This window comes from Crotalus tigris, unplaced genomic scaffold (genome assembly GCF_016545835.1).
Source record: "Crotalus tigris isolate CLP2741 ecotype Arizona unplaced genomic scaffold, ASM1654583v1 scf7180000024380.494782, whole genome shotgun sequence".
Taxonomy (NCBI): domain Eukaryota; kingdom Metazoa; phylum Chordata; class Lepidosauria; order Squamata; family Viperidae; genus Crotalus; species Crotalus tigris.
Genome location: NW_024100550.1, coordinates 225,459 through 252,810, shown reverse-complemented (window position 1 = coordinate 252,810; position 27,352 = coordinate 225,459). Strand labels below are relative to the sequence as shown.

At 36.9% G+C, this 27,352-nt stretch overlaps 1 protein-coding gene across 4 annotated transcripts in view; it reads right to left on the bottom strand.

The window, feature by feature from the left end:
* Nucleotides 1-1,078: 1,078 nt before the first annotated feature.
* The window catches only part of TRIQK (triple QxxK/R motif containing), a 53,937-nt gene continuing 27,663 nt past the window's right edge, over nt 1,079-27,352 (bottom strand). For all 4 annotated transcript variants that reach the window (XM_039328521.1, XM_039328519.1, XM_039328520.1 and 1 more), the window contains 2 exons: nt 8,398-8,483; nt 1,079-1,673 (listed from right to left, as the gene is read on the bottom strand). In XM_039328521.1, the coding sequence (XP_039184455.1) occupies nt 1,560-1,673; nt 8,398-8,483 (200 nt within the window). In that variant the 3' untranslated portion in view covers nt 1,079-1,559. The remainder of the gene's footprint in view (nt 1,674-8,397; nt 8,484-27,352) is intronic.

Sequence of the window (27,352 nt, the reverse complement as noted above, 5' to 3'; positions counted from 1 at the left end):
ACATTATTGATTTTGTTATTTGTATAGTTGGATAAGTTTATATAGAATTTGTTTATTTGTAACCCTGTAACCAGCTCTGGGAAGTGAAGGGGGAGGGAGGGACGGGGATTATTTTAGGGGGGGATATTGTTAAAAATTTGTATAAAACTTTTCAATTAAAAAAAAGTACTTTGTGGACATCTGCACTTGCAGAGGTGCAACCGGATTCGTAGAATTTTTGAACATGCATATTTCAGAATGGTTTCCATTTAACTCAAAGGCCTTATATTTGAATTAGGCTGTGCTCTGTGCTCTACTCCTATTGTGAAACATTTTGACTTCTAGGGCTTTGCTACAGGTCTAAAATGTAAGTTTTTTTACTTAATATTAAAATCAGTGATTGTGTTCCATAAAAAAGAAACTTTTAAAGTGGAATATAAGCATGTGATTTGTTGTCCTATCAAAAACAAAAATATATGAAATATGATTTTGATACCTTGATCCTACAAAGAGGAAACTCTAAAACAGTGTAGTAAGACACTCGCTTCCCAGCAAATCAACTTAACTTACAAAGCAAAGTATGTTACAGGTAATCCTCAACTTACAACCAGACATTGTGACCTTTAGGCGATATGATGGACTTCCCCAGTGTTACATATGACCTGGTTTTGAAGTCCCAATAGCTGCTTCCCCATAGTCACATGATCACATTTGGGTGCTTGGCAACTGGTGTGCATTTACAGCTGTTTGTAGCATCCCATAGTCACATGGTGATTTATAACAGTTTTTGCTTGAAATTGGCATTTGCCTCCAGTTTGCCAAAAGCAGCATTCACTTAATGGCCCCTGCAAAAAAAAGATCATAAAATGGGATGCAGGCACACGATGACCCACTTAACAACTGGCCTGACTTAAGACCATAATTCTGCACTCAGTTACGATTGTAAGTCAAGGACCAGCTGTATATACAGTTTTTAATCCAAAAAATATTGTGCATGACATACATACCATTTAGCCTGCACACACACACAAACACACACACACATGAGCAACAAAGATGATCAGAGGACTGGAAACTAAAACATATAAAGAACGGTTGCTGGAATTGGGTATGTCTAGTTTAATGAATGTTAGAGATAAGAATTAAGAATGTGCCTGATCACTCATACAACAATTAGTGAAACCTGGAAGTAATAGAAATATGTCTACAAATATCACAGATTATATTGGTTTGTGTTTGAGTCATATCTGTAATTTGCCAAGCTCTAAGGAAATCAAATTCTTTTCACCCACATACTAACACTAATGAATATAGAAAATTGTTTTCTGGAATGTAACATTTCCAGTTTCAAAAAGAAATGAGAAAAAAGATCAGCTTTAGCCAATAAACTACAGTTTGAAAAGGAGAAGAATCTCATCAGTATCCATAAGGCTGGCTGAGATAGTCTCAAGTGTATTATTAATTTCTGAGTTGCAGGAACTGATTCCCATTTTGTTCAACTTCATGACGAGCAGCTTTTCATGGCTGAAGTCAACAAGATTAATGTTTTTTTCTAGAAGAAATATTCAAAAACAATTTGGCTAATTTCCATCCTTTTCCAGACCTAGGTCATCTTCTTCAGAAAGGTTAAGATAAAAGAAAGCATAACATGCCAATAAAAATACCAATATAGCTGCAAGGACAAGGATGACTTCCTGTAATAAAAAGAAAAAAAAGTTAGGTATCATTTTAAGTTAAGTAAGAGCTGATATTTAAATTTATAAATATAAATATTATAATCAGTAATAGCCAAATGGTTTTTAATACAGACCATAATCCAGAAATTGAAAATAGTGCATTGGAGGTTTTTTATTTTTAATCTCGTACCCAAGAGAATCAGAACAAATGGCGATATCTACCTGGATAGGAGATCATGAGCAAATTTAAGAGATATAGATTGCACTAGTAATTTTTTTTAATAAACAATTCAGAAAGAAGGCAATGGCAAATCATTTCTGTATTGCTGTCAAGTAAACTATCTGAATACATCTACGTAATTGAGGGAGTTTTTGTTTTCACTTTTAACTTTAGGGTCCCGACCTTAACACAATTTTATTTTGAAACAGCTATCTTTTGCCAATATTTTCTAGACTGAAGCTATGAACTTTGTTAGGAAAGCTGGAACGTTGGTTAGTAGCCCTCAAAAATACAGTCAGTGATGAGGGATTTGAGGTGTTATACTTTAGCACAAAGCTATTTCAGATTATGACTTCCAACCTGTTCTAGACTAGACATATCATAAACAGAACTGAAATATTACACGGAGAAACATAAGTCAGATGGGGAATTTAGTTCTTCTTGCCACAATCTTAATGTGGCATTTCTCACCTTCCTCTGGACAGACAATTTGTCAGAGGATGCTGTTTTAAACTGGAATAAAAGCTCTTATTATTGCTAGTCTTTATCGTAGCAAGGGGCATTTTTGACTGGAATCAGAATCATTGTGGTTTCAGTCTTACTTATTGTCTACAGAGAGGTTATATATAGTAGTTATATTAGGGGTCAGCAACATTTTCTATTGGTGGACATAATTGTGATTTCATATATGCATACATATATGAGGCTATGTGGTGTACTGGTTACAGTACTAGACTGGAATGAATAGAACCAAGTTTTATTCCTCATTTAGGCATGGAAACCAGCTGGATGACTTTAGACCAATCAATCCCACTTAGGCTTAGAGCCAAAAAAGATCTAGGTATTCATTCTGCAGGATGTCTATGGAGATTCTCAGTTATCCAAGTTATGGTATCCCCAAGGACTTTTTCAAGAATATATATATACTTGATTAGGTAATCATTTAGCCTAGGAAGTTTCCTACTGAAAAAAGTTTGCAAACATGGGAAATTATTTTAATTTGTGAGGGGCAGAATTCACAGAAGACTTTAAGGTCATTTAATATTTCATGTCATCCAGTCATAAAAGTATGTATATCTTTAAATTCTTTCAGCTTTAAAAAGCAACTTGCCTACTGCATATGCAAAACAACTGAAATCCATAATAGGTACATAAAACTTGTTGAAAGATATGAGTTTTATGCAAGGTATGATTATCGCTTGGGTCTCAAATTTGCAACATGGAATACTAGAGAAGGCACCATATGCATTTTTAAATAAAATAAAATATCATTTTAACAATAAAGCTTTGGATAAACAAGAGACTACAGAGAAAAGAGATAAATGGGATTTGGAAGCAGATTTATTCTGCATTACATAGATCAGAATGGACTGAATGATTTTCTCAAGGCAATGATTTTCTTTTCATGATCATTAAAAAAATAACCAAACTTAAAAGGAGAAAAATTGTTCTAAAGAGTTAAATTTCCTGTCAACCTCCGAGAATGGGGAGATCTACTGGCTGATCTGGTATGTTCTTCTTGTTCACATTTACAAGAATCCATGTTATATTTTTGCAATATTTTAGATGGATAAATTCAGTATATACCTTTTATATACTTTTCAGTTATAGCTTTCTTGAGTTAAGGTTTCTCTGTGAATTATCATTCTGCAGATAGCCCAAATTTTCTTTTCCAGACAAATCATTTGACTCATGAACTCTTTTAAAAAAACCCACCCTATTTATATTACTGGTATTCTTCTACTCCCAATCTCCATTTTTTGTAAAAAAAAAAAAATGTAAGAAGGTTGTTTTAAGCTTCCGTATTATCTTCTGGTTTCATCTAATAGAATTAAAAACACATTTCATCTCCAAAATTATTCTAGGAAAAACAAACAGGAAGCTACTCATAAATCTAAACTATAAAAATGCAGTGACGGTCTAGAATTGGATGCATTTATTCATACTCTTATGTCTGTTTCAATGGCAGATTCATCTAGCACAGTGGTTCTCAACCTTTCTAATGCCGCGACCCCATAATACAGTTCCCCATGTTGTGGTGACCCCCAACCACTTATACATCACTGGGTGCCAGGGGCATGGCCAAAGAAAAGGGGGGAAAAATGGCAGACAGCCTTGTTTGGCGACCCCCGTGAAATGGTCGTTCAACCCCAAATGGGGTCCCGACCCACAGGTTGAGAACCACTAATCTAGCACCTCAAGAAATCACAAAGCATGAATGGTACGCAACTGCAAGCTTCTTCTGCTCAGGAGCAGATAATGAGACCCTACCATCTCCCTGGATATTATACTTTCTACTGTGCCTGCTTTTCCCATTTCATTTTGCCTGGTAGCTGGCTTTCTCCCTATGCTAAACTAGCTTCAAAATTGGACCCAATTGATTAATGGTTTGGTTGTTATGTATTTCTCTCATTATATTAAACCTCACCAAAATCCCATCGTGCACTGAACTCATCTGGAAATGCCATTCCTTTTCCACTTGTGTTTTTAAACTGAATCCTAGAAGCTCATCAGAATTTCTTAGTAAAAAAATAGCAATGCTGTACAAAATTGTCTTAAAGTCAGCTTGTTTATCCCTGTTCACCTCACCTTGCAGCATGCCCCCCCTTGCTTTCTGTTCTTTTTTAAAAACAATGTCTATTGAAGCTTTTCAACAGAATTTTGAAAAAATGAATTAAAGAAGAAAAAAGAAAAGTAATAAGAAATGAAAAAGAAATATAGAGAAGAAAAACTAGAAAAGGAGACAGGAGAGAAGAAAGAGGAGAGAGGAAAAAGAAAAGAAAGGAAGATTCTAAAGCAGGGGTGTCAAACTCAATTTCACTGAGGGCCGCATCAGCATTGCGGTTGCCCTGGGAGGGCTGGGTGGGTGTGGCCAGGGTGGGTGCAGCCTACTGGGTGGGCATGGATGGAGTGGGTGTGGCTTACTGGGTGGGCGTGGCCAGTTCTACATCATTTGCATCAAGGGTGCCCATGGGGGTCTGGGCAGGAGTGGGACAGATCTGAAGGTCTCTGGCAGAAGGGGGTGGGACCGGGTTTGCCAAGGCATGGTCCACCAGGGCAAGTGCCAAGATGGCCACCACAAAATTGTACACTGGCTCCCGGCTGGCCTGGGCCAGGGCCAAGGCAGCAGGGGCCATTCCCTCACTCTTTTTAGGATGGCTTTGTGGGCCACATGAAACCACTTCACAGGCCGCATCCGGCCCCTGGGCCTTGTGTTTGACATGTCTGTTCTAAAGGCTTCTGATCTTCTTGAAAATGGTTATAGATACTCTACCTTTATATTTTATTCTTTCTCTCTATGGCTATTTCATAATTTCATTCTTTCTCTAAGCTATCTTTTTAAATCTTGAAACCATAAATCACAAATATATTTTTCTGTTTTTTTCAGCAAAGTCCATAAAGGATTTCCAGTTACTAATAAATATTATTGATCTTTCTCTAATCAAATAAGTTAATTTTGCCATCTCTGCTAGTTCTGTCATCTTCACAGACCAAACCATCCAACATGTATTTCAGAGTCTTTCCATTTTTGCACAGTTTCACAGCCATAATCTTATGTAAATATAATTTCTCATGGTTCTTTTCTAACTGACCGTTATTAATCCAGCAAATAAAAAGTTTTGGTTTTATTCACTGTTGATTGCTAAAATTCTTTGTATCATTATATGTAATTGAACCCCAAAATTTCTGGCTTTTTTATAAGTCCACTAGGCATGATAAAGTGTCTCTTCATGTTATCTACATTTCCAGCGTAAATCTAAAGTACCTTTACACAGCCTAGACAATTTTCCTGGAGTCATACACCAATGGTACAACTTGGTTCAAAAAATTATCTTTTAAGTGATAACATAATATAAATGTTAATCATTTTACCCACATATTTTCATGGTGTTCAATCAATATGTTATGTTCACTTAGTCCATCTTATCATACAGTCTTTCACTTGTTCTTCTTCCATTTCAAATTTCAATAAACGTTTATACATATCAGCTCAATTATATATTTTCTGTTCTTAGATGTTAGCAGTAAATCTTAACCATTTAATGTTTCCTATGAAGTTTCCTAAGGATGTTCCTGATCCTTTGCAACAGCCTTTCTCAAGCTGATATCCTCTAGTTATAGAAATTATGGGAGAAGTTTAACACTGTCGGAGGAAAATACCCAAACGTTTCTCACTGGATAATGTTAAGCATTCTTAGAAGTTTAAGAAAATCTATTGGCTGATCTCCCATATCACATTAAGCCATAGTTACTCAACCACAGCTTTCGAAATAAATTACAACAATCTGGGTTTAACCAACATATTATGCAAAAAATAAACAAACTACACTTGGGTTTAATTCAATATGTGGATAAAGTCATTATGTTAAAGCAGATTAGGTGTTTAACAAAGTATTTTATGAGACATGGCATGAAACTGAGGTCCTGTTCATTTCTAAAATTGGAGAAATTATGAATGATGGCCATGGTTTGGATGCAGGTATGATTTTTGTTAAATAGCTAAAAACAATACCCATGAAAGTAGCATTTTAATACTGAAACTATCAACACACGAATAGCTTGTAATATGTATCAAAAAGCATATAAATACAGCAATCAAACAGTCATCCTTCTTCAGGAAGAATAAAAAATAGTGGATATTTATTGCTCACAAGTTGCTACATTGACATTATCAACACAGATAAAAATCACTCTTTGGGGAAATTAACAAAGTATTAAATGGCAATGACTAAATGAAACTTTTTTATTTTCAAGCCTACATGAAAATGGCAGGCAATCAAAATATACCAGAGTAAACTAATTAACATGCTAGAGATGAAATCAAAAGTACCACACTGGGGTTGATTTAGAAAAGTTAAGGGCCCTACTCTTAGGGGGAAAAAACCAAAACTTTTGCAAACTTTTGCAAACCTACTTCAAGCTCCAGGGAAAGCAGGAGATCCAGGCAGTTCAAATGGGTATAAAGATTTATTGTAAGCTTAAGCTGTCTACAAGAATCTGAACTGCTAATAGTCAAAGCAGTTTGGTGGTAGATAAGGAATTCACAATAGGCTGGACTTAGATCTTTTGTGAACACAAAAAGACTCATGACTAATTACCTATTTGACCCCTCCTTTGGGCTTAGCCTGGTCATCTCTTATACCTACATTCCTAATGACAATCCAATCACTGCAGTAAACAAAGTAAATGTTGAAATAATGTTTTATTGAGTATTTTCTGAAATGCAATGACATCAGAGTTCCATTTTGAACAATAACAGATCATCCAACCTAGTAATAGCTGGCATTTCCTTTCTTTATGAAATTGTTCTCATCCTTTATTTGTCTGTTTCCATACTACCTACAGGTTGTTCTTTCCAATGTAATGAAATATACCGGTAGGTATAAATGGCTTATTGGACCTGCATACCATCTTTATATTAGTCACCACATAGCTAACAAGAGCCTGTGCAATACTTGCTCTGTGAACATTTGTTGGGGTTGAATGCAAAGCTCTCCTAAACTAGCAAACTGATTTTAGGATTTTAATACCATATTTACAGGTAGTCCTCAATTTACAATAATTCGCTTAGTGACTGTTTGAAGTTACAATGGTACTGAAAAATGTGACTTATGTCCATTTTTCATACTTATGACCATTGCAGCATCCTCATGGTCAGATGATTTACATTCGGATGTTTGACAACTGACTCACATTTTTGATGGTTGCAGTTTTTTGGGTTCATGTGAACACCTTTGCAACCTTCTGACAAGCAAAGTCAATGGGAAAACCAGATTCTGAAACATATTTTGGGATCAACATCACAAAATTGATAAGCATCCTTGTTTTAAAGTAGCTTAGTAGATCAAATAAATATTGTCCCAAGCAATATGATCAAAGGCCTGGAGACTAAAACATATGAAGAACGGCTGTAGGACTTGGGTTTGGCTAATCTAAAGAAAGGAAGAAATTGGAGTGACATGATAGCAGTATTCCAGTATTTTAGAGGGTGCCACAAAGAAGAGCGGGTCAAATTATTCTCCAAAGCACCAGAGGGCAGGACAAGAAATGGTTGGTTGGAAACTGATCAAACAGAGAAGAAACCTGGAAATAAGGAGAAACTTCCTAACAGTGAGGACAATTAACCAGTGGAACAGCTTGCCTTCAGAAATTGTGGGCGCTCCATCACTGGTGGTTTTTAAGAAGAGACTGGACAGTCACTTGTCTGAGATGGTTCTCCTGCTTGAGCAGGGGGCTGGACTAGAAGACCTTCAAGGTCTGTTCTATTCTATTCTATTCTATTCTATTCTATTCTATTCTATTCTATTCTATTCTATTCTATCCCATCCCATCCCATCCCATCCCATCCCATCCATTAGATTTTATCATTCAGTTCAATTAGCAGTGCCATAAACTAATTTTCAACCAAAATATCAATGTCATAAATAATCTCTAAAGAATAACATTCATCCAACAGTTTTTTTTTTTGGTTAAAAACCTCAATATTTATTAGACGATGATGTAAATATATACTAGCCATACCTTTATGCCTGGTGCAGTTTTTTTGGCCTCTGCTTTCAATCTTGCTGCTTTTAACATAGGTTTGGTTTTCTTATAATCTTGTTTTCCTGTTGACAAAGGGGAAAAATGTATTATTGAATGCCCTCCAGAGAAATGAGAGACAATTGTTTAATGACTGTGGCATACCCAGAAGAAGAGGGAGTTGCTATGTTTAATAGCCACAGAGAACTAGTATGGAATTGGTAGCTAAATGACACTGAGACGTTTGCTTAAAAGGGGGTTACATGGTTAAATGATATGAACAATTTATTATTTTGTGCTTGGGATGGTCATGTACAAATGATTATTCTAAAATACTACTGCCATAACATACCACACTGTCATGCCAAATCCAATATATGCACACAGAACAGAACAATTATTTAATGAAAAAATTCACACAATAGTCAAAATGTATATAATATTTCCATGCAGTGAGGTTAATTCATTAAATTACATTTTGAGGCCACCTAATTCCTTAATAACTTTGGGTCACCTGCAATTAAAAAACAAAAACAAAATATATAGAAAAAATTACAGCAGACTGGAAGTATCTACACTACCAGTAAAAAACCCTCAAAACCATGGATAGACCACAATCACTCCTTTCCAAGACCCATGGAAACAACCAAATTGTCATTAGGATGGGAGTCAAACAAATCTTGGGCGGGAGTAATATAACTCCACAATAGGGGAGAGCAACTATGATAATTTTATGACTTGTGGACTTCAACTCCCAGAATTCCTGAACCAATCATCCATCCAGAGAATAGCATACTTTCTCTGTTTGCCATGAAAAAGTCTACTCTTTGGAAATAACTGTATTGTGTATAAAAGATGATTATCCCTATTCCCATATTCAGTCCTTAAAATAAGATGCATTCCTCCTTAGTAATGATAGGTTTTGACAACTTTGAAATAATGTCAACTGCATTATAGCAGTTTGCTTCTCTGCCTTGGCAGAGTCAGATTAGCTGAAAGCTATACTTTATAAGGTTGTTGTTTAGACTACAATCATAGGCAAATATATTGAAAATAAGTACCATGCCAAGTATTTGTTAGACCCAAGTTTTTATGAAACTATTGCCATTTGGGGCAAGAAATGGGAGATCAGTAAAAGGTATCTGAAAAATCTATTTCATAATATGTTTTGATGCTGCATAGAGCCATTTGTCACTTAAAAAAAAAGATTTCCCCATGAATCTACTCTTCAGAATTCTTACTTTATAAAAAATTGTGTCCTACTCCACAAATTTAAATGCCATTTCTGCAAATCTACCCTATCAAATGCTAGTCTGCGGTGTTTTTCTTGATTGCTAGTTCCTTTCTCCTCAGCCTCTTTTTAAAAACAGCTTGAACTTCTAGTATCTCCCTTTTTACCTAGGGCTATAATTTATTTTGGGTGTTCCTAAGCATTATTTTGCTAGCATACAAAATGAAGGATATCGTCTGATAGTTTTCAATCTGTTATGTCTCCTTTCTTTGATATAGATATATAAGTTAACCTGTTCTAATCTGTTCACAGTTGGTTGTTCTCCAGATTTTCTGGTATACTTTGGTTAGAGTCTTTTAGTAGTCATCCTTAACAATTTTCTTGATTTAATTCCACAGTTCCTTTGGATCTCCATCAATGAAAAAATTATTGGATTTGCAGAAACTGGCATTTATTCCAAAGCCATAGACTCCAATTATCTTTTCTCTTTATTATTTCCAACTGGCATTCCAGTCTCCAGACACAACAAGGACAACTAGTTTATTACTTATTTAGTGTATGATGACAGCATGTCAAAAGTTAAGTAAACATATATACACAATCCACGTAAGTATATACAAAACTTCTACAGGGGTACAGCGTGGCCTCATAACTGGATGTCCAATTCAGCTATCCTGGTGTTGCTTTGTGCAGATCTTTTAGGGAACTGGAGAACACACATTGCAGGCAATCTTGCACAATATGTTTATCAGTTTGCATATCAGCACCATAACTGCAATAAGGACAACAAGCTTGTATGTTCTTTCAATGTCATACTGAACTTAACCATAAAACCTGTCAGCCTCTTATGCTTCAGTGATTGAAACATAAACTTGAACACGGTAATTATCTTATGAAAGGGTAGTCCATCAGGTATAATTGATATTATTTCACCATTGACCCCAGCTAAGTATTGTTCTTGTTATATCTTTCCTATAAAAGCTTCCTTCTTCTTTGTGTCCCAAGTAGTAAACAGTATGATTTTCTGAATGAAAGTTTCCAATTGCAGTCCATTTCAATTCATTAATGCCCAATATGCCAATGGATAGCTGATTCATTTTATCTTTCACTGTCTGAGCCTTCCCGTGTTCATGCTTCTTACATTCCACATCCCCACAGTAATTCTGTCTCTGCAGCTTCTGATGTTCTTTTCCCGCATAGCATCATCAGCAACTAGATACTCCAAAAGCTTTTCTCTAGCTGTGTTATAAATACCACAAGTTCCTCAGCTGCTCCTCAGTAATGCCAGCCAATGATGACATTGGGCCCATCATGCAGCAGCATATTGTCAGCCAGCTTACCTTGCCTACCTATGTGGTTTTCCTATTATCACTAAAGATCATCCATTTTCAACCTCTTTCTTTACCTGTTTCTCAGTATAGATGCCTACTTGCTTTATTTGATCAACTGGGATAACTTTCACACCTTGAATCAGTCTGGGGAGTTCTTGGCCATTACTCCAGAAATTCATTGCTCATCCCTCCCAGGAAGACTGTCCCCATGAGAATGATGTAGCATAGCAACATTTGAGGGGGACCTGCTTTTTAATGAACTTTAATTTTGTTGTCAAGAAGCTAATAGTTTAAATACTTAGTTTAAGTTATTATTTTAATATGTATTTTATCCAGCCATTTTTAGTTCACATTTTTAGATACAAGTTTTTAAGCCTTCTTGAAATAAATGTTTAGTTTGAAGGGCAACATATAAACATTATAATAAATTAAAAAAATAAATAACTACCACCTGGTTTATCATCATCCTGATCTGCATGTCTATCTATAATCATCAAGAATTATTTTTCTTTTTCATGAAAAACCCTTAAAGACATTATTAGGAGGGCTATTTGAATCAGCCTTACAGCAATAGACCTTCTTTTTCCATTAAGTAGAAAGATATAAAACAAGGTACCTTCTTCTTCCAATAAATCATTCATCTTCGAAGCAATTATGCAGTGCAAAGCAATGATATATAGGAATCATTTCTGCAGCAATAAATTTAAATGCAGATAAAAATAGTTTGGGCTGAAGCACAAGGTTAAAGGACAATTACGTGCATTGGATGCACATCAGATCCATCTGAGAAGTAATACAAGAGTTTAATCGGTATCATTAAGAAGAATCAGTTGCTTTCAAGAAAAGGTTATTGATGTGCTGCATAACTATGTCCAAGTATCCGAAAGAGCCCATTAATCAGGGCAACATATCAGTAAGTGGTTTCAGGTATTCTACTGAAATAAATTTTATGTTCTCTATTATTTCCTAAATCTGACTGTGAATCAATTTATAATTGGCAATATATGCAGACTGAATTTAAAGTCAGTGTTAACAACCTGAATCTACATTTACTGCAAACGTAGTTATTAAGAACTGAAAACCACCTTTACTGTAAACCACCTTTACAAAGAATCTACAGCTGGTAAATCTCAAAAACAAAGCATCTATGATTCATTTTCTCACTCTCCTTTCTAAGTATTAAAATCAGAAGAGAATACATAGGAGAGAATATAAGTTTGAATCAACTGTGTGTAAAATTTTACAAAAGAGATAATGAAAGATAAAAGAAAAATAGTAACTTCCTTTAAATAATTGACCCATTCATTTAAAAAAAAACCAAGATAGCCATCTGTATGGTAAAACTACCAGATGAATTCAAAAGATTGCAAACTGAAATATTCAGCTTATACCACCAATTCAAACTCTTTTGAAAGTTCTTCAAACAATATATTTGCTAGATCAGTGTTTCTCACTTGATGATCTCCAGAGGTATCCAACTAAATCTGTGATCATTTCATTCACCTTGGCTAATCAGATAAATGGAAGTGATAGTAGTTAAATATATAGATAGTCCTTGAGTTGCAACCATAATGGAGAGCCTACCCATCATGCTCTAATTAATGATGGTCATTTATGATCTTGGGTTGATATGATTTTAAAACTTTTTTGCAGTGTTCGTTAAGTTAATGCCAAAGTCATTAAGCAAATCCTTAGTTGCTTATGGATCAGTTTTGTCAAAAACTGGCAAAATTGTCATAAATCATGCTCATGTGATTGTGAGCCACTGCAAATGGCCATAAATATGGCCTGGTTGATGAGTTCCCAAAGTGCTGTCATGTGACTGCAAGTGAGGAGTTACCATCAGAACTTCTAATCTGGGTTGTAAGTACCTCGCCAAATAGATCCATCGGAACTTTGAATGGTGGCTAAGTAACCAATCATAAGTTAGGGATTACCAGTGTATAACTACTAAACCACATGCTATTATGTCTGTCTAGAACAGCGGTTCTCAACCTGTGGGTCACAACCCTTTTGCGGGTCGGACAACGCTTTCACAGGGGTTGCCTAAGACTATTGGAAAACACATATTTCCAATGGTCTTAGGAACCGAGACACTAGTGAGAATTTCTGCTCAAGGCTAGCTCCGCCAGCCAGCTCGGGCAGACAGGAAAGCAGCTGCCTCAGCACCACGGTGGGGCTGTGCTACCCATTGCAGAGCAGCTACTGCCATGTCGCTCCGGCTATGAACCTCCTGCATCTTTCAGGTCCTCTTGCCTGGCTTCCATCTGGGAGAACCGCAGGGCCAAGGTAAAAAAAAAAAAGCCTGGTGAAATACTCCCGAAGGGTAGCGTCAATCTGTAGCAGGAGGTGAAGGGGGTGGGTGGGGGTCTACCAGAAGGGAACCGGGTCTGATAAGGGCGAAAGTTGAGTGAGGTTTTCCCCCTCGCCCCTCTCTTCGCCTCCCTTTGTGCAGCGGCGTCTCTGGCTGCTGCCTTCCCAGTCGCCAAGAAAGGCAAAAAAAAAGCCATGACCGAGTTCCCCTTTCTGCCTCATTGCTTAAAGCTTTTTTTTTTAAATGACTGCTTGTTCAGAACTCCTCGGGGCTTGTTTGCACGAGCTTGTGGCAGATCAGTAAATAAAGGGTGGGGGAGCCAAACCGTCCATGTTTGCACCCTGAATGTGTGGACGCTGCTTTCATGATTTGCCACCACCGCCCCTCTCTTTCCACCCTGCTCTGGCAACGCGCTGCTGCTGCTGGCTGGGCTGAGCTGAGCTGCGGCGCCAAGCCAGTCCCCACGCCTCCTGGTTGTCCGGCTGCGCTCCACCCCTGGCTGCCCTCCGTGCTGCACTGGAGCCTCCCCGCGCCACCCAGCCCGTCTCCCTTGCCATCGGAGGCTGCCTTGGCCCTCTGGCGCCCGGCGCGGCCCTGGGACTGGTGGGCAGGACTGGCTCTTTCCCGGCTCATCAGGCTCCGGGCCTTAGAAGCGGCCAGGCAGCGGCAATGCCCGCAAGTGTGTCAGAGGCCAGCTGGCCGGGCCGAGAGGGGAGAAGCGGTGCTTTCTGAGCAGGAGCTGGCACTCCGGCCATGCCCCTCTTGCGTACGAAGAGTCGGGGAAGAGTTGTGGCAGTGAAGGGCTATGCGGCGTGGAAAGGGGCTCCCATGACCCCGCTGCTGTGATGGCGCTCAGAAGGCTGGAGGGGTGGGCAGGTCCGGGGGCGGCTGGGAGAGGGCAAGAGTGGGGAATGCTGGGAGTTGCAGTTCATCACCATCTGGAAAAACATGAGTCTCCAACGATCAATCCTTCCTTCCTTCCTTCCTTCCTTCTTTCCTTCCTTCCTTCCTTCCTTCCATCTCCTTCCCTTCCCCTTCAATCTCTCCTTGCTTCCTTCCTTCTTCCTTTCCCCCTCAATCTCCTTCCTTCTCCATCTCCTTCCTTTCCCCTTCAATCTTCCTTCCTTCCATCTCCATCCCTTCCCCTTCAATCTCTCTCCTTCCTTCCTTCCCCTTCAATCTCCTTCCTTCTTCATCTCCTTCCTTTCCCCTTCAATTTTCCTTCCTTCCTTCCCCTTCCCTCCCTCCCAACATTTTTGAGCAAGGAAGAGTAAGCTTCTCCAGCAAGCATTGCTATATTTTTTTGTGATTAATCACTATGCTTTAATTATGTTCAATTTGTAACAATGAAAATACACCCTGCATATTAGATATTTACATTACGATTCATAACAGTAGCAAAATTATAGTTATGAAGTAGTAATGAAAATAATTTTATGGTTGGGGGTCCCCACAACATGAGGAACTGTATTAAAGGGTCACGGCATTAGGAAGGTTGAGAACCACTGGTCTAGAACAATAACAGATAACTTCATCTCTCAAACCACGCTTCAATCAATAGTTCCCCTGAATTTTCCATTCCCACATCTCTCCAGTGTGCGCTGGCTAGACTGCAGAACTATCAAAGCCACAAACTGCCAAATCAAGTAGAAGTAGAAGAACAGGATCTGTTTAGCTGCATATGATACTGAGTCAGCTTCAACTCTTTTAAGTGTGAACATCCAGAAGAGGGATCAAAAAGTTAAGATGGTGACAATGACAAGATTTTCTGATTATTCATTTTTTCTCATTCATTTTTGTTAAATTAATTTACATAAATATTTGCAATTTTGTCTATATAGACATGTAACAAATACGTACAACAAAATTTGAAGAATTGCACGTTTTGAGTGATAAATGCATTTTGATTCAAGTATTAATTCAAAATGGGCTTTCAAATGCTTTGTTCGTTTTTAATCTGCTGATCACTGCCCAGAGTTGCAACTGGCGAGATGGTCAGCTATATAAATCAATATAATAAATAAATGCATACTAAGCATACTCCGTCTGGTCCCCCAGCTCTATATTATTGCATATGTTTCCACTCCCAAACACAGTTAAGGAATATGATTAAAGGCAAATACTGCCATCACTGACTGGAATCACTCTCAAATTTGCACTTATTAGCCTGCTATGATTATTCACATTGTGGTCTCTCTTTGTAGGGACTAAACTTGTTCTACATTTTAGGCAGATTCCCTACATCAGTCTATTCTTGAAATATCCTAGAATTTTAGTTGGCTTATGACTGACCTTAAATAATTACCTAAAATTACTTTATCAGGATGCTTTTTCACCTTTATGTCCTACCAGGTCTTCCACTTTGTGCTTTGTGTTTACTGCAATCCAAGCATAACTAGCCAATTAACAGCTGGTGACTGTTTAATGAAAATGTAAACTTCAGGACTTCCTTGGTTTACACTTGAGCTCCTGCTCTTGGTCCAGCCCAGTCTTTTTGATACTCATCCTCATTATTATCCTCAGCCAAAGCTGCTCCTTGCTTGTATTTGCAACTATAAAAATGAATGCATTCCTATTTCTTGAGTATCATAAAGTATATGATATGTGGAAGCACATTATGCTACCAGGCAAACACTCACTCTCTTGCATAGAAAATACAGCTGGTTCAAATTCAAAAACATTTCTTTTCACCTGCAAATGGACTTGCTTCTAACTTGTTCCTCAATTCATTGTCTTTTATGGGTGCCTGTAAATATCTAATTGTCTTTCATTCAAAAACAAAACTAATTTCAGTTCTTTAACTTTCCCATGCATGTTCCAGATAATTCCTCCTGGGATGATTACCAAGTTCTATTCATTGCTCATCTCCGAAACAAAAGTCCATAAATTTATTGCCCATTTATTCAGACCACACCAATTATGTCACAATTGAATTACAAACAAGGAAGAGTCAAAATATTTGAAATAAGAAATGTACAATCTAAATTTAATTACACAGGCAAAGTATCTGAAAATGAGTTATTTACTGCATGCCAAAAACTGACATACAGTAAAAGAAATCAACATTACAGATTTAAAATTCCTTTCAGCACTTTCTCTCCAATTTATATCTGCCAAGAAACTGCTGTCCCGAATATTTTTGTGCTTGTATCACAATAATAAAAAATACATAGTTTTCTACCCAGTGCAGTTTACATTGTCTAATACTTAATTTTTATTAAGGACTTTAAAAATACATTCATGATTTTTCTACATTAAGCAGTCCTGTTACAATCCTTTAAGTTTTCTATGTATCTTATCCTATGAGGTAACTCATTTTATCTTTTTTTTAACCTTTTATTAAATGAATTTAATCCTGCCACTCCAGAAAACAAAATAAGCACACATATGGTGCTGAAATAGAAGATAACATAGCACCAATGCTCAGTCAGCTTTTGTGTTTCCAGCAATGGGAGGTCAGCTGTTACTTCTTTGTCTCTAAATGTTAGGGATAATTTGATACCTACAACACCAATTCCTACTTACTAATTTATTCAGTGTGCACTTCCCTTTTAAGTGTGGTTTAATTTGCAGATCTCTTTGCTAAAATAGTGATTTTTTTCTGGTTTTATTTTCAATGTCTCTTTCATGAAACACATCAAAGTTGAAAGCAAGCACAGTTTTATCCATGATGCACCACATCCTTGCTGTCTGAATTTATTATGAGCTCTTTTCCTAGTATAATTTTACCTAATTATTTTATTTATTGGATATGGCATCGTTAAAAGTATTCACAGTACACAAGGCAAATTTACAGAGAAGGAGGTAATCTAAAAAGACACATTTCTGAATTTATCATTACTGTAGAAAATATATCCTGCATTCCCAATATATAGTATATGCCCTTAATATTTGATATATATTTTTAAAAAGAAAAATATTTAAAATATATTTAGTGGGCTTGGGGTAGTTTGTATCATCACTGCCAGGCTATCAGCTTCAAATAAATTCTTCTTTTCTATTTGGTTTAGTGAGTGAGACGAGGCTTATCATTTACAAAAGAGATATTATACTAAACATCATTGATGCCTTAACAGCAATTTACCAGAAAACAATCCATCCATAGTTGCTATCATATCCCCTTATACTCTCCATATCACTTCCTATTTATGCATTTATTAATTTTGTGTCCTGCCACAATCATGAATAGATTCTCAGTGGCTCATAACATTTAACAGTGTAATATTGCATAATAATAAAAATCAAAAATACAAAAACATATAACCCAAACCAATATCTTCTATCAACTCTCAGCCACTATGAGAAGACAACTAAAGTTGGGGCTAACTGAACAACTGTTTTTTTTTTTTTATTTGTTTCCAGAACAAATAAATTTGTTTCCAGAACAAGTGAATATAAACCATTGGGTTACAGTTGTGATTGTTATTTAATAAGAACGCTTAGTAAAAGCTGGAGGAATTTTTAGAAACAAGGATGATATTAGAGATGAGTGCTTTGCATCACAACTTTCTATTTTTCAAAAAGAAAAAAAGGGGAAAGGAAGAAGGCCTCTGTATGAAATTAAATCATAATAGGGCAGAAAATTATGTAGGCATCAAGATAGGTTTCTATCCCATCCTATGGCAATCTCAATACCATGAAGTTGATAAACATATTTGCATGCAAGGAAATTCCACATTTGATGTTTGTGCTAAATATATGGGACTGTCCTAGATATGGACAACTTCAACTGACCTTCATATAAGAAACATTAAGCTATTTTGCAGTTAATCGACATGTTAATGATAATCTATTTTCACATTTATTTATACTGACATGAATACCTTTACATTAAAATAAAATGAGTTGTCCAAGAAGAGATGATACATAAATCATATTTTTGGAAGTTTTCTCAAGATTCTGATAGAGAAAGCATTGACTCATTATGGTATCAGGTTCCTGTTTTCCTCTGGCTAATGCCATAGGGCTAGGCACTATTACAAAGCATTCTTGGGAAACCTATGGAGATGGGATGTTAATATATTCACAAAGCTAATTGTGTTAGTAATATGAAACTTCACACTTCAAATAAAAAGACTCCAGCTACACTAGCATTTAAATTAATAGCAAACCTATCAAACTATAACTTCATCAGCAATATCACAGTGCCCTTTTTATTGGATCTTACTATTAACACCCATAGATATGTGGAGATTTTTCCTTTATAAAAGAGGAAGAGAGATTTGCTTTAATACAGTTTCAATTGCTGTGATTAAAGATGTTTTTGGAGTCGATTGCTAACTGAAACATTTTGATATGCATTGAACATAGTCAGAGCGTAAGTACTTCAAGTGTGCATGAACCTCCTTCCCAGCACACAGCCCTTTTCTTTCTTTCTTTTTTTTATTAAGGTTTAATGGTAGCTCAAATCATTGGCCATTTCTCAATCTTGAGAGATGGAACAGCTTGACACTAATAATACATTTGCAAAGGACACATCATCATTTAACACAACATTAAGTGCTCAGGAACAACTTTTTTAAATAGCAGGCACAAGGCATTCTGAGCTCAGGGTTGACATATCATTACATTTTATGCCACAAAGATAATCCAGCCAGTCATTCATGAGAGGTAAATTAATTTTCAAGTAACTGTATTTCAGCTTTAAGCCAACAAGAAGGATGCATTAAAGTGAATAAGTTTCTTTTATGCTATCACCAAGGGTTTCTTTCCCTGAATAAAAGCCTTTCTTGGGTATAGCAATATGTATACCTTCAATTAGTTCCTTTCCCCCTGCAGTTTCAGCTGAGAGATCTGCTTGCACAAGTTAAACTGTAATTTTAAATCCATAAAGCAATCCTTTTCTATATGCTATATATATTCTCCAAACTGATATCTCCCAGTTTTGGTATTGGAAATTCTGGGAGCTGTTGGCTCTAATATATTTGAAGAGCATCAGGTTGGAAAAGTTGTAAAAATACAGAAAGCCAAATTGATACAAAGTACATGCAAATCAAAGCAACCTGTCATGGATCATACTCATCTAAATCTTTTCCTAAGGGCTAAGTATGCCTGCTGTTAGCGTCGAGATTCTGCAAGGCAATCACACTTGTATCCATGCTTAAAGATAGTCCTTGACATACAAACATTCATTTAACAAAAGTTCAGAGTTACAATGGTTCTGAAACAAGGGGTTTATGGCCCATTCACAAAATTACACTTGTTGCATCACCTCTATGGTCACAAGATCGAAATTTGAGAGCTTGGCAACTGACTTGTAAACTTAATGGGGAAAGCTGGATTTGCTTAATGATATGATTGACTTAATAACTGTGTGATTCAATTAATGATAGTGGTAAAAATGGTTGTAAAATCAGGTCCAGTCATGTTATGACTTGTTTTAATGACTGCATTGCTTAGTAACCAAAGTTTTGGTCCCAATTGTGATTATAAGTCAAGGACTCCCTGTAACTCCTGTATCTATACTGCATATTAAAAGAGAGCAATAGGGGAAAGAGATCCAAAAGGCCCACGAATATCATCATTCTGTATACTATATGAAGCTTTTCATCATTTTCTGCATTCAAGCAGTTCTAAATATTGGGCTTATATCTTTCTGTTTACATGTGATGCATTACTTTGTAATGGTATATGGGAAAGACCTTGGGAGAAGAAGTAAGAGATGATGCCTTAGGAAACAGTCAAATAAGAGAGAGCATAGCCTGCAGCTGGGTAGTGGATGGGCCAAGAGGCTCAGACGGGACCCTAATGTCTCAAGCTGGAGAATTGTACTTTTAGATTTGCAAGGTTCTGTTAATGTAGCTTTACAATAAAGTAGATTTAGTTTGTCATGTTTCCTGATGTTTCCTAGTTACTGAGTAAGTCCAATAGACTTTGCACAGTCATGGCTGCCATTCTGATTTGACACCTCCAGAGACACCCCTGTTTCCAATTTTATAATCAGTAGTCTTTGTGGCCAGCTCAAATAAATCAGCTCTCTGAATGAAGGCTCCTATATCATATTATATGTCCCTATATTCTGGTATCAATTACCATTATAATCCGTTTCTAGTTGGATTCAGAAACAAAAACAAGATATTGAGTGCAGGTGGCACTTAACTGGAGAAATATTGCTAATATTTTCCCAAAGAAGTTTCACAGAGCACATATGAAATAGATTTACTTTTGCATCCATTTTATTTCATGCTAAATTTACTTGTGAGGAATAATAATAGAAAAGAAGAATTGTAGAATTACATGAGGCCATTTCAGCAAAGTCTAATACACAGCTCAATACAAAAATTCAAATGAAAGCATTGTAGACTAATGGCTATCTAGCTTCTGCCTAAAGACATCTGTTTCTTGCCCTCACATATTAAGGAAGTATTTTTCTGCATCTATATTGGCTTCCACAGCTGCCCTCCATATTTTTCTTCTTCACTGGCATTGTTTGGATTTGTGCTTACACTATTTTTTCCCCCTCACTGCAAACTACTGTATCATCTCAATCTCCTTGAATCACTCATAATTTCTGCACTATATCATCTTCAGGGAACTTGTAATTCTAAAATACTTTCCTTCAAAATAAATGTCAGTTGACAGGTCTTAACAGTTCAACCATAAAATAAATGACACTAATATCAGTTTACATAAAAGAATAGAGGCTGTACATACTTATAACCAGATGGAGCATGAGCAGAGCAATGCAAAACAATGTCTCCAACTGTATGGAGAAATATTTACTAAAATATCAGTCAAGAAAGGGACTGCAGCTTTGGATTGCGAGAATGATTTGTACTGGACATGTTAAAAAAAACACAGAATAAGCAAGTGTTGAAAATGATGGATGGAATGCTACCTTTGCAAATTTTAACATATCTCAGATCATGGAAAAGTGACAGCCATGAAAATCTCAGTGTGTGCAAAATGCAGAATAAAATTTAAATATTACTCCGCATCTGTTTATCTAGGTGTTAAATGCCACTCCAAAGCATTTCTGTTTAGCTATTGGGGCATAGACTTCAGTAGGGGAAGGGATTTTCAGCAAAAAATTATCAGAAAGCCACTGGGAAATATCTACCTGCAAATTCTTTCCATTTGATATAGAGCACACATGGCACAGCCAAGAACATGTGATGGAATGAAGTCGAGGAACAATCTTTAACTACTGATTCGAGCAATTTTAACAAGTTGTTTTCGTTCCATGTAGGTTATTTTGGCTCACCCATTTGTAATTTTAAATTATTCTGCTGTTTATTTTCTTTTTGATCAACTTCAAATTTATACTGGGCTGGTTTGGTTGGCTGGAACAAGTTCGATCATTTCAAGAGATTTTACAATATCTGTTATGTTTTTGGTCTTTAACCTCCAGAAGAACTTCTGAACTGCACAAAATGATAACTTTAAATGCCATTCTTTTGTGTTTAGAAATGTAGAAGGAAATCTATAGTCTCTTTAAATAGTGTCCCAAAATTTTACTTGTTTTCATTTTCTCTTTGATTCTGCTCAGAAACTCCATCATTAATTTAGATGTGTATTTTGTAAGTTCAAGATAAGAAAGTTGTCCAAGTATCTCTTTTAGTTATTAAGAAATCAGTTGATTTGTAAATGCAGTGTAGCATCTTTCTCCATTTCGTTCTTGTAACTTGACATTTTTAAATCCACATCCAAAACAGCTTGCCTCTCAATTGTATCCTCTTCTAAGCTCCTCTTTTAAATCCACTTTTTATGGTAGCAGATAATCTTAAGAGAAATTTTAAGTGTATTTGTTTCCAAATATCCTTGAATTCTTCCAAAGTTAAAATATTTTCTCCATTCCGCATTAGTGGGTCTCTATAGTTCTTGCTCGTTGCCTCTATTATTCAGCTTTCAAAGTCTCCTCTTATCAGGTTTTCTCTAATCCACATTTTCCACAGGAAGATTTCTTACACTTAGATTAAAAAAAAACATATATTTTAATGGGATTTTAAACAAGCAACAGGAAGGATTTTTTAATTTTAATTTTTTAATTAATTTCAAAATCATATTTTCAATTCATCTGGCCCCTTAGTCTATATATAAGTTTTCAAAATCAGTGTTAAGGCTACCCTTTTGCTTCAGCTTACTTACATGAAACTTCTTTCACTAAGAACTGAAGGAAAGTAATCCTGTGTAATAAAACTTGTCACTTTGAAGATTTTTAAAATCCAAAAAGCAATTAACATGCAATTTTCAGAAGTGATTAAGAAAAGAAATGGGCAAACCCAGCATCCGTCTGAAGACTCCAAATCATGGATTGGGCAAAGTTGACTTTTCTTGGCTCTGAGAATTCTAACATCCACCAGAGATCATTGTGTTATGGTCTTCTTTGTGGAAAACCTCTGTATGGCTCACTTGTGGGAGATCCAGATCCTCACAATATCCAGAGAGGAATTTTGAGGTGCTGATCCATTCACCAGCTCCTTGTTCTGCTCTGCTGAAAGCAGAGCCATCTTCACTGCTTCCTCAGAAGTCCAAAACTGGATGGGGTATTCTATACGTGGTCTGACCAACACAGAATAGAGAAGAAAATTGTTTCCTCTGATCTTGACATTATAGAGGTTAGTCCTTGCTTTTATAGGAATTATATTCTTAAAATTGTAATAGTTATAAGGTGCTTAATATCACTATTGTTTAATAATAATAATAATAATAATAATAATAATAATAATAATAATAATAATAATAATGTTGGAAGGGACTTTTTGGAGGTCATCTAGTCCAACCCCCTGCTCGGGCAGGTAACCCTATACCATTTCGGACAAATGGCTGTCCAGTCTCTTCTTAAAAACCTCCAGTGTTGGAGCATTCACCGCTTCTGGAGGCAGGTTGTTCCACTGGTTAATTATTCTAACTGTCACGAAATTTCTCCTTAGTTCTAGGTTGCTTCTCTCCTTGCTTAGTTTCCACCCGTTACTTCTTGTCCTGCCGTCAGGCACTTTGGAAAATAGCTTGACTCCCTCTTCTTTATGGCAGCCCCTGATATATTGGAACACTGCTATCATGTCCCCCCTCGTCCTTCTCTTCATTAAACTAGACATACCCAATTCCAGCAGCCGTTCCTTATATGTTTAGCCTCCAGTCCCTTAATCATCTTTGTTGCTCTTCTCTGCACTCTTTCTAGAGTCTCAACATCTTTTTTACATCGTGGTGACCAAAACTGGATGCAGTATTCCAAGTGTGGCCTTACCAAGGCATTGTAAAGTGGTATTAACACTTCACGTGATCTTGATTCTGTCCCTCTGTTAATGCAGCCTAGCACTGTGTTGGCCTTTTTGCAGCTGCAGCACACTGCTGGCTCATATTTAGCTGATTGTCCACTAGGACTCTGAGGTCCCTCTCACAATTACTACTATTGAGCAAGATACCCCCTATACTATACCTGTGAAATTGGTTTTTCTTGCCTAAATGTAGAACCTTGCTTTTTTCACCATTGAATTTCATTTTGTTAGATAGTGCCCAGTGTTCAAGTCTGTCCAGATCCTTCTGTATCTTAAGCCTGTCTTCTGGAGTGTTGGCTATTCCTGCCAGCTTGGTGTCGTCTGAAAATTTGATGAGTTCCCCATCTATCCCCACGTCCAAATCGTTGATATAGATATTGAAGAGCACTGGGCCCAGAACAGAGCCCTGGGGCACCCCACTACACACTTCCCTCCATGTAGATGCAGTTCCATTGAGGACCACATGCTGAGTATGGCCAGTCAGCCAGTTACAGATCCATCTGGTGGTGGTGCTTTCTACCCCACATTTTTCTATCTTATCAAGTAGTAGGTTGTGATCTACTTTATCAAATGCCTTACTGAAGTCCAAGTGAATTATGTCCACAGCATTCCTCTGATCCACTAATTTTGTCACTTGGTCAAAGAATGCAATAAGATTTGTCTGGCATGATGTATTTTTGACAAACCCATGTTGACTTTTAGTAATGACTTTGTTTGCCTCTAGGTGTTCGTTGATTTGTTGTTTGATTATCTTTTCCAGGATCTTTCCAGGTATTGAGGTCAGGCTGATAGGGTTGTAATTTCCTAGGTCCATTTTTTTCCTTTTTTGTAGATGGTAACTACATCAGCTCTTTTCCTATCCTCTGGTAGTTCCCGTGCTTGAGGATCTTTGAAAAATATAGTTCAGTGGTTCTGAGATCATATCTGCCAGTTCCTTGAGAACCTTGGGGTATAATCCATCTGGTCCTGGTGATTTAAACTCGTCTAGGCTGGACATGTGCTCACTTACCATTTTCTTGCCTATCTTAACTTGAGTTTCTATTCTGTTTTTTATGGCACTATTTTCAATAGGTTGGTCTGTTTTTTCCCTTTGTATAAAGACAGATGCAAAAAACGAGTTAAATAGTTCTGCTTTCTCCCTGTTGCTTGTCATCTTCTTGCCACTTTCAACCACTAATGGACCAATCATTTCCTTCATTTTTTTCTTGTTTTTTACATGTTGAAAGAAGCTTTTTTTGTTATCTTTGACTTTGGTCACAAGCCTTAGTTCATTTTGAGCCTTGGCTTTCCTCACTTCATCTTTGGAGGCTCGAGCTATTTGCTGATATTCTGACTTAGTTATGTGCCCCTCTTTCCACTTTCTATACTTGTCGTTTTTATCTTTCAATTTGTTAGAGAGTTCTTTATGCAGCCATGCTGGTTTATTTTGAGAGCTGTTATTTTTCCTCTTTGTTGGTATTGTGGTAGACTGGGCTTTTATTATCTCATTTTTCAAAATTTCCCAAGCTTCTTGAGTTGTTTTCCCCTGGAGCATTCTCATCCATGGAATCCTTCCCAAACCCTCTCTAAGTTTATTGAAATTAGCTCTCTTAAAGTCCAAGACTCTAGTTTGACTGTGTTCTATTGCTTGTGCTTCCATAATTTTGAATTCCAAAATTGCATGATCACTTCCTCCCAGGGTTCCTATGGCTTCAACGCCTTCTATCATTTCATCTCTGTTAGGGAAAATTAGATCCAACATGGCTAATCCCCTACTTCCCTTCTCTACTTTTTGGGAGACAAAGTTGTCTGCTAGGTTTATCAGGAATCTGTTTGATCTTCCACTTGGTGCAGAGTTTGTCTCCCAGTGGATGTCAGGGTAGTTAAAGTCCCCCATTACTATTGTGATGTGCTTCCTACATACTTTATTTAGCTGACTAGCAAAAAGTTCATCTATTTCCTCTGTTTGCTGGGTGGCCTGTAGTATACACCTATGGCAATGTCATTTTTTCCCCCTTTTATATTGACCCAAATGCATTCAAGACAGTTTTTATCATTGTTGTGCTCTATTTCTGTAGAGATGTAATTATTTCTTATATAGAAAGCAAATCCACCTCCTCTTTTATTTGGTCTGTTTCTTTTAAATAATTTAAATCCCTCTAGCTTTGTGTTCCATGTGTGGGTTTCATCCCATCATGTTTTCATAATGACAATAATATCGTATCTGCCCTCATTAACCTGAATTTCTAATTCACCCTGTTTGCTGTTCATATTCTGTGCGTTGGTATATAGACATTTGAGTCCTTTATGACCGGCCCTGTGTTTACTTCCTACATAACCTGTGTGGTGCCTGAGTTCCCCTATTCTCTTATCACCTAACGGGTTAGTGCACTTTGTATGGCACTCACTATTAGAGGCTTGATTTTGCTTGACAGCAAGGTTGGTATTCTTACATGCACTGATTTCCCTATAATTTTTAGATTGCCGGGGACAGGGTTGTTCTGTATCAATTAACTCACTGTCCTTGCTGTTTAGTTTAAATTTTCCTCCAGAAAATCTGTGAATTTATAGCCAAGTAACTCAGTCCCTTTCTTTGATGGATGCAAACCATCTCTTTTGTACATCTTTTCATTGGACCAGCTACAGACCTCATGACTAATAATCCAAAGCCTTCCCCTTTACACCACTCCTTTAGCCACATATTGAATTGTGCTATGCGCTGGCCTTTTCCATTTTGCTCCTTGTACACTGGTAAAATCTCTGAGAAAGTAAGCCTACAGTCTATTCTGCTAAGTTCCTTCCCCAAGCTCTGGAAATCGTTCTGCACAGAGAGTACATCTTTTGGGGGCAGATCGTTAGTGCCAAAATGTACAATAGCCTCCACATCAAAGTCCTTGCTGCTATGCTTGATTATTTTAGAAATATGCTTCTTGTCCCTACTGCAGTAGTACCTGGAAGACACCTGACCTCTTTCAAAGCCTCTGTGTCCTTTCCTAAATTTACATCCCTTATAACTGAATCACCTACCATCTCTTTTTGGATGCCTTTCTGTTCTTGCATGACTGATGTGTAATACCCGATTCACACTTCTCCCTGTCGAAATCTGGTTTTTCATCTCGGACCACAATCCCTGCTTATTTAAGTTATCTTCACAAATACCTTTACCTGTCTCCTTACTGTCCCTATTAAGGTCAGCAAGGGCATTGTAACTGTTGTGCAGGGACACAGCGAAAGCTTTGCATTTATGGTTCATAGCTCTCACCCTGCCAGATCCCACAGTTGTCCACATTGTCCTTCTGCTGCAGGATCTTTGTGGTAGAGGGGGCTGATAGCACGGAGGCTTACTAGTGTAGAGGAGCTGAACTGGACACCTAATTTCTGCCTGAAGAGCAGAGATTACAGACCCTAGATAGATAATCTGTCCTTGTAGGCTAGTGATTTGTTTACAGATAGGACAGTTTCCAAGTTTGAAAAGGGTACTGCAGAAGACAGCTGCAAAGCAAATGTTGCACTGAACTAAGGCAGACATTCTTAGATACAGGGAATCTCAGATGCACTTGGCCTGAATGTACTGCTGCTGTTTTTGATTTTTAGTTATATAATTATATAACTACTTTGAAATGGAGTTTAAACGAACATAATAAAAATTTTGCTGCTGAAAAACCTTGTTCATGAGCTTTGTTGCTAAATTGTGAACTTTGTTGTTTCATGAGTTTTGTTGCTGAAAAATTGAGCAAGTTAATTAATTTTTATTATTAGAGCAAATCTAATTTAAACTTTTAGGGGAAAAACAGTGGCAGATAAAGTCTCACTTTATCTAAACATCATTTTTATTTTTGCTTCTAAAATGGTTCAAGAAATGCATCTTTTAAATTTTAGTTCT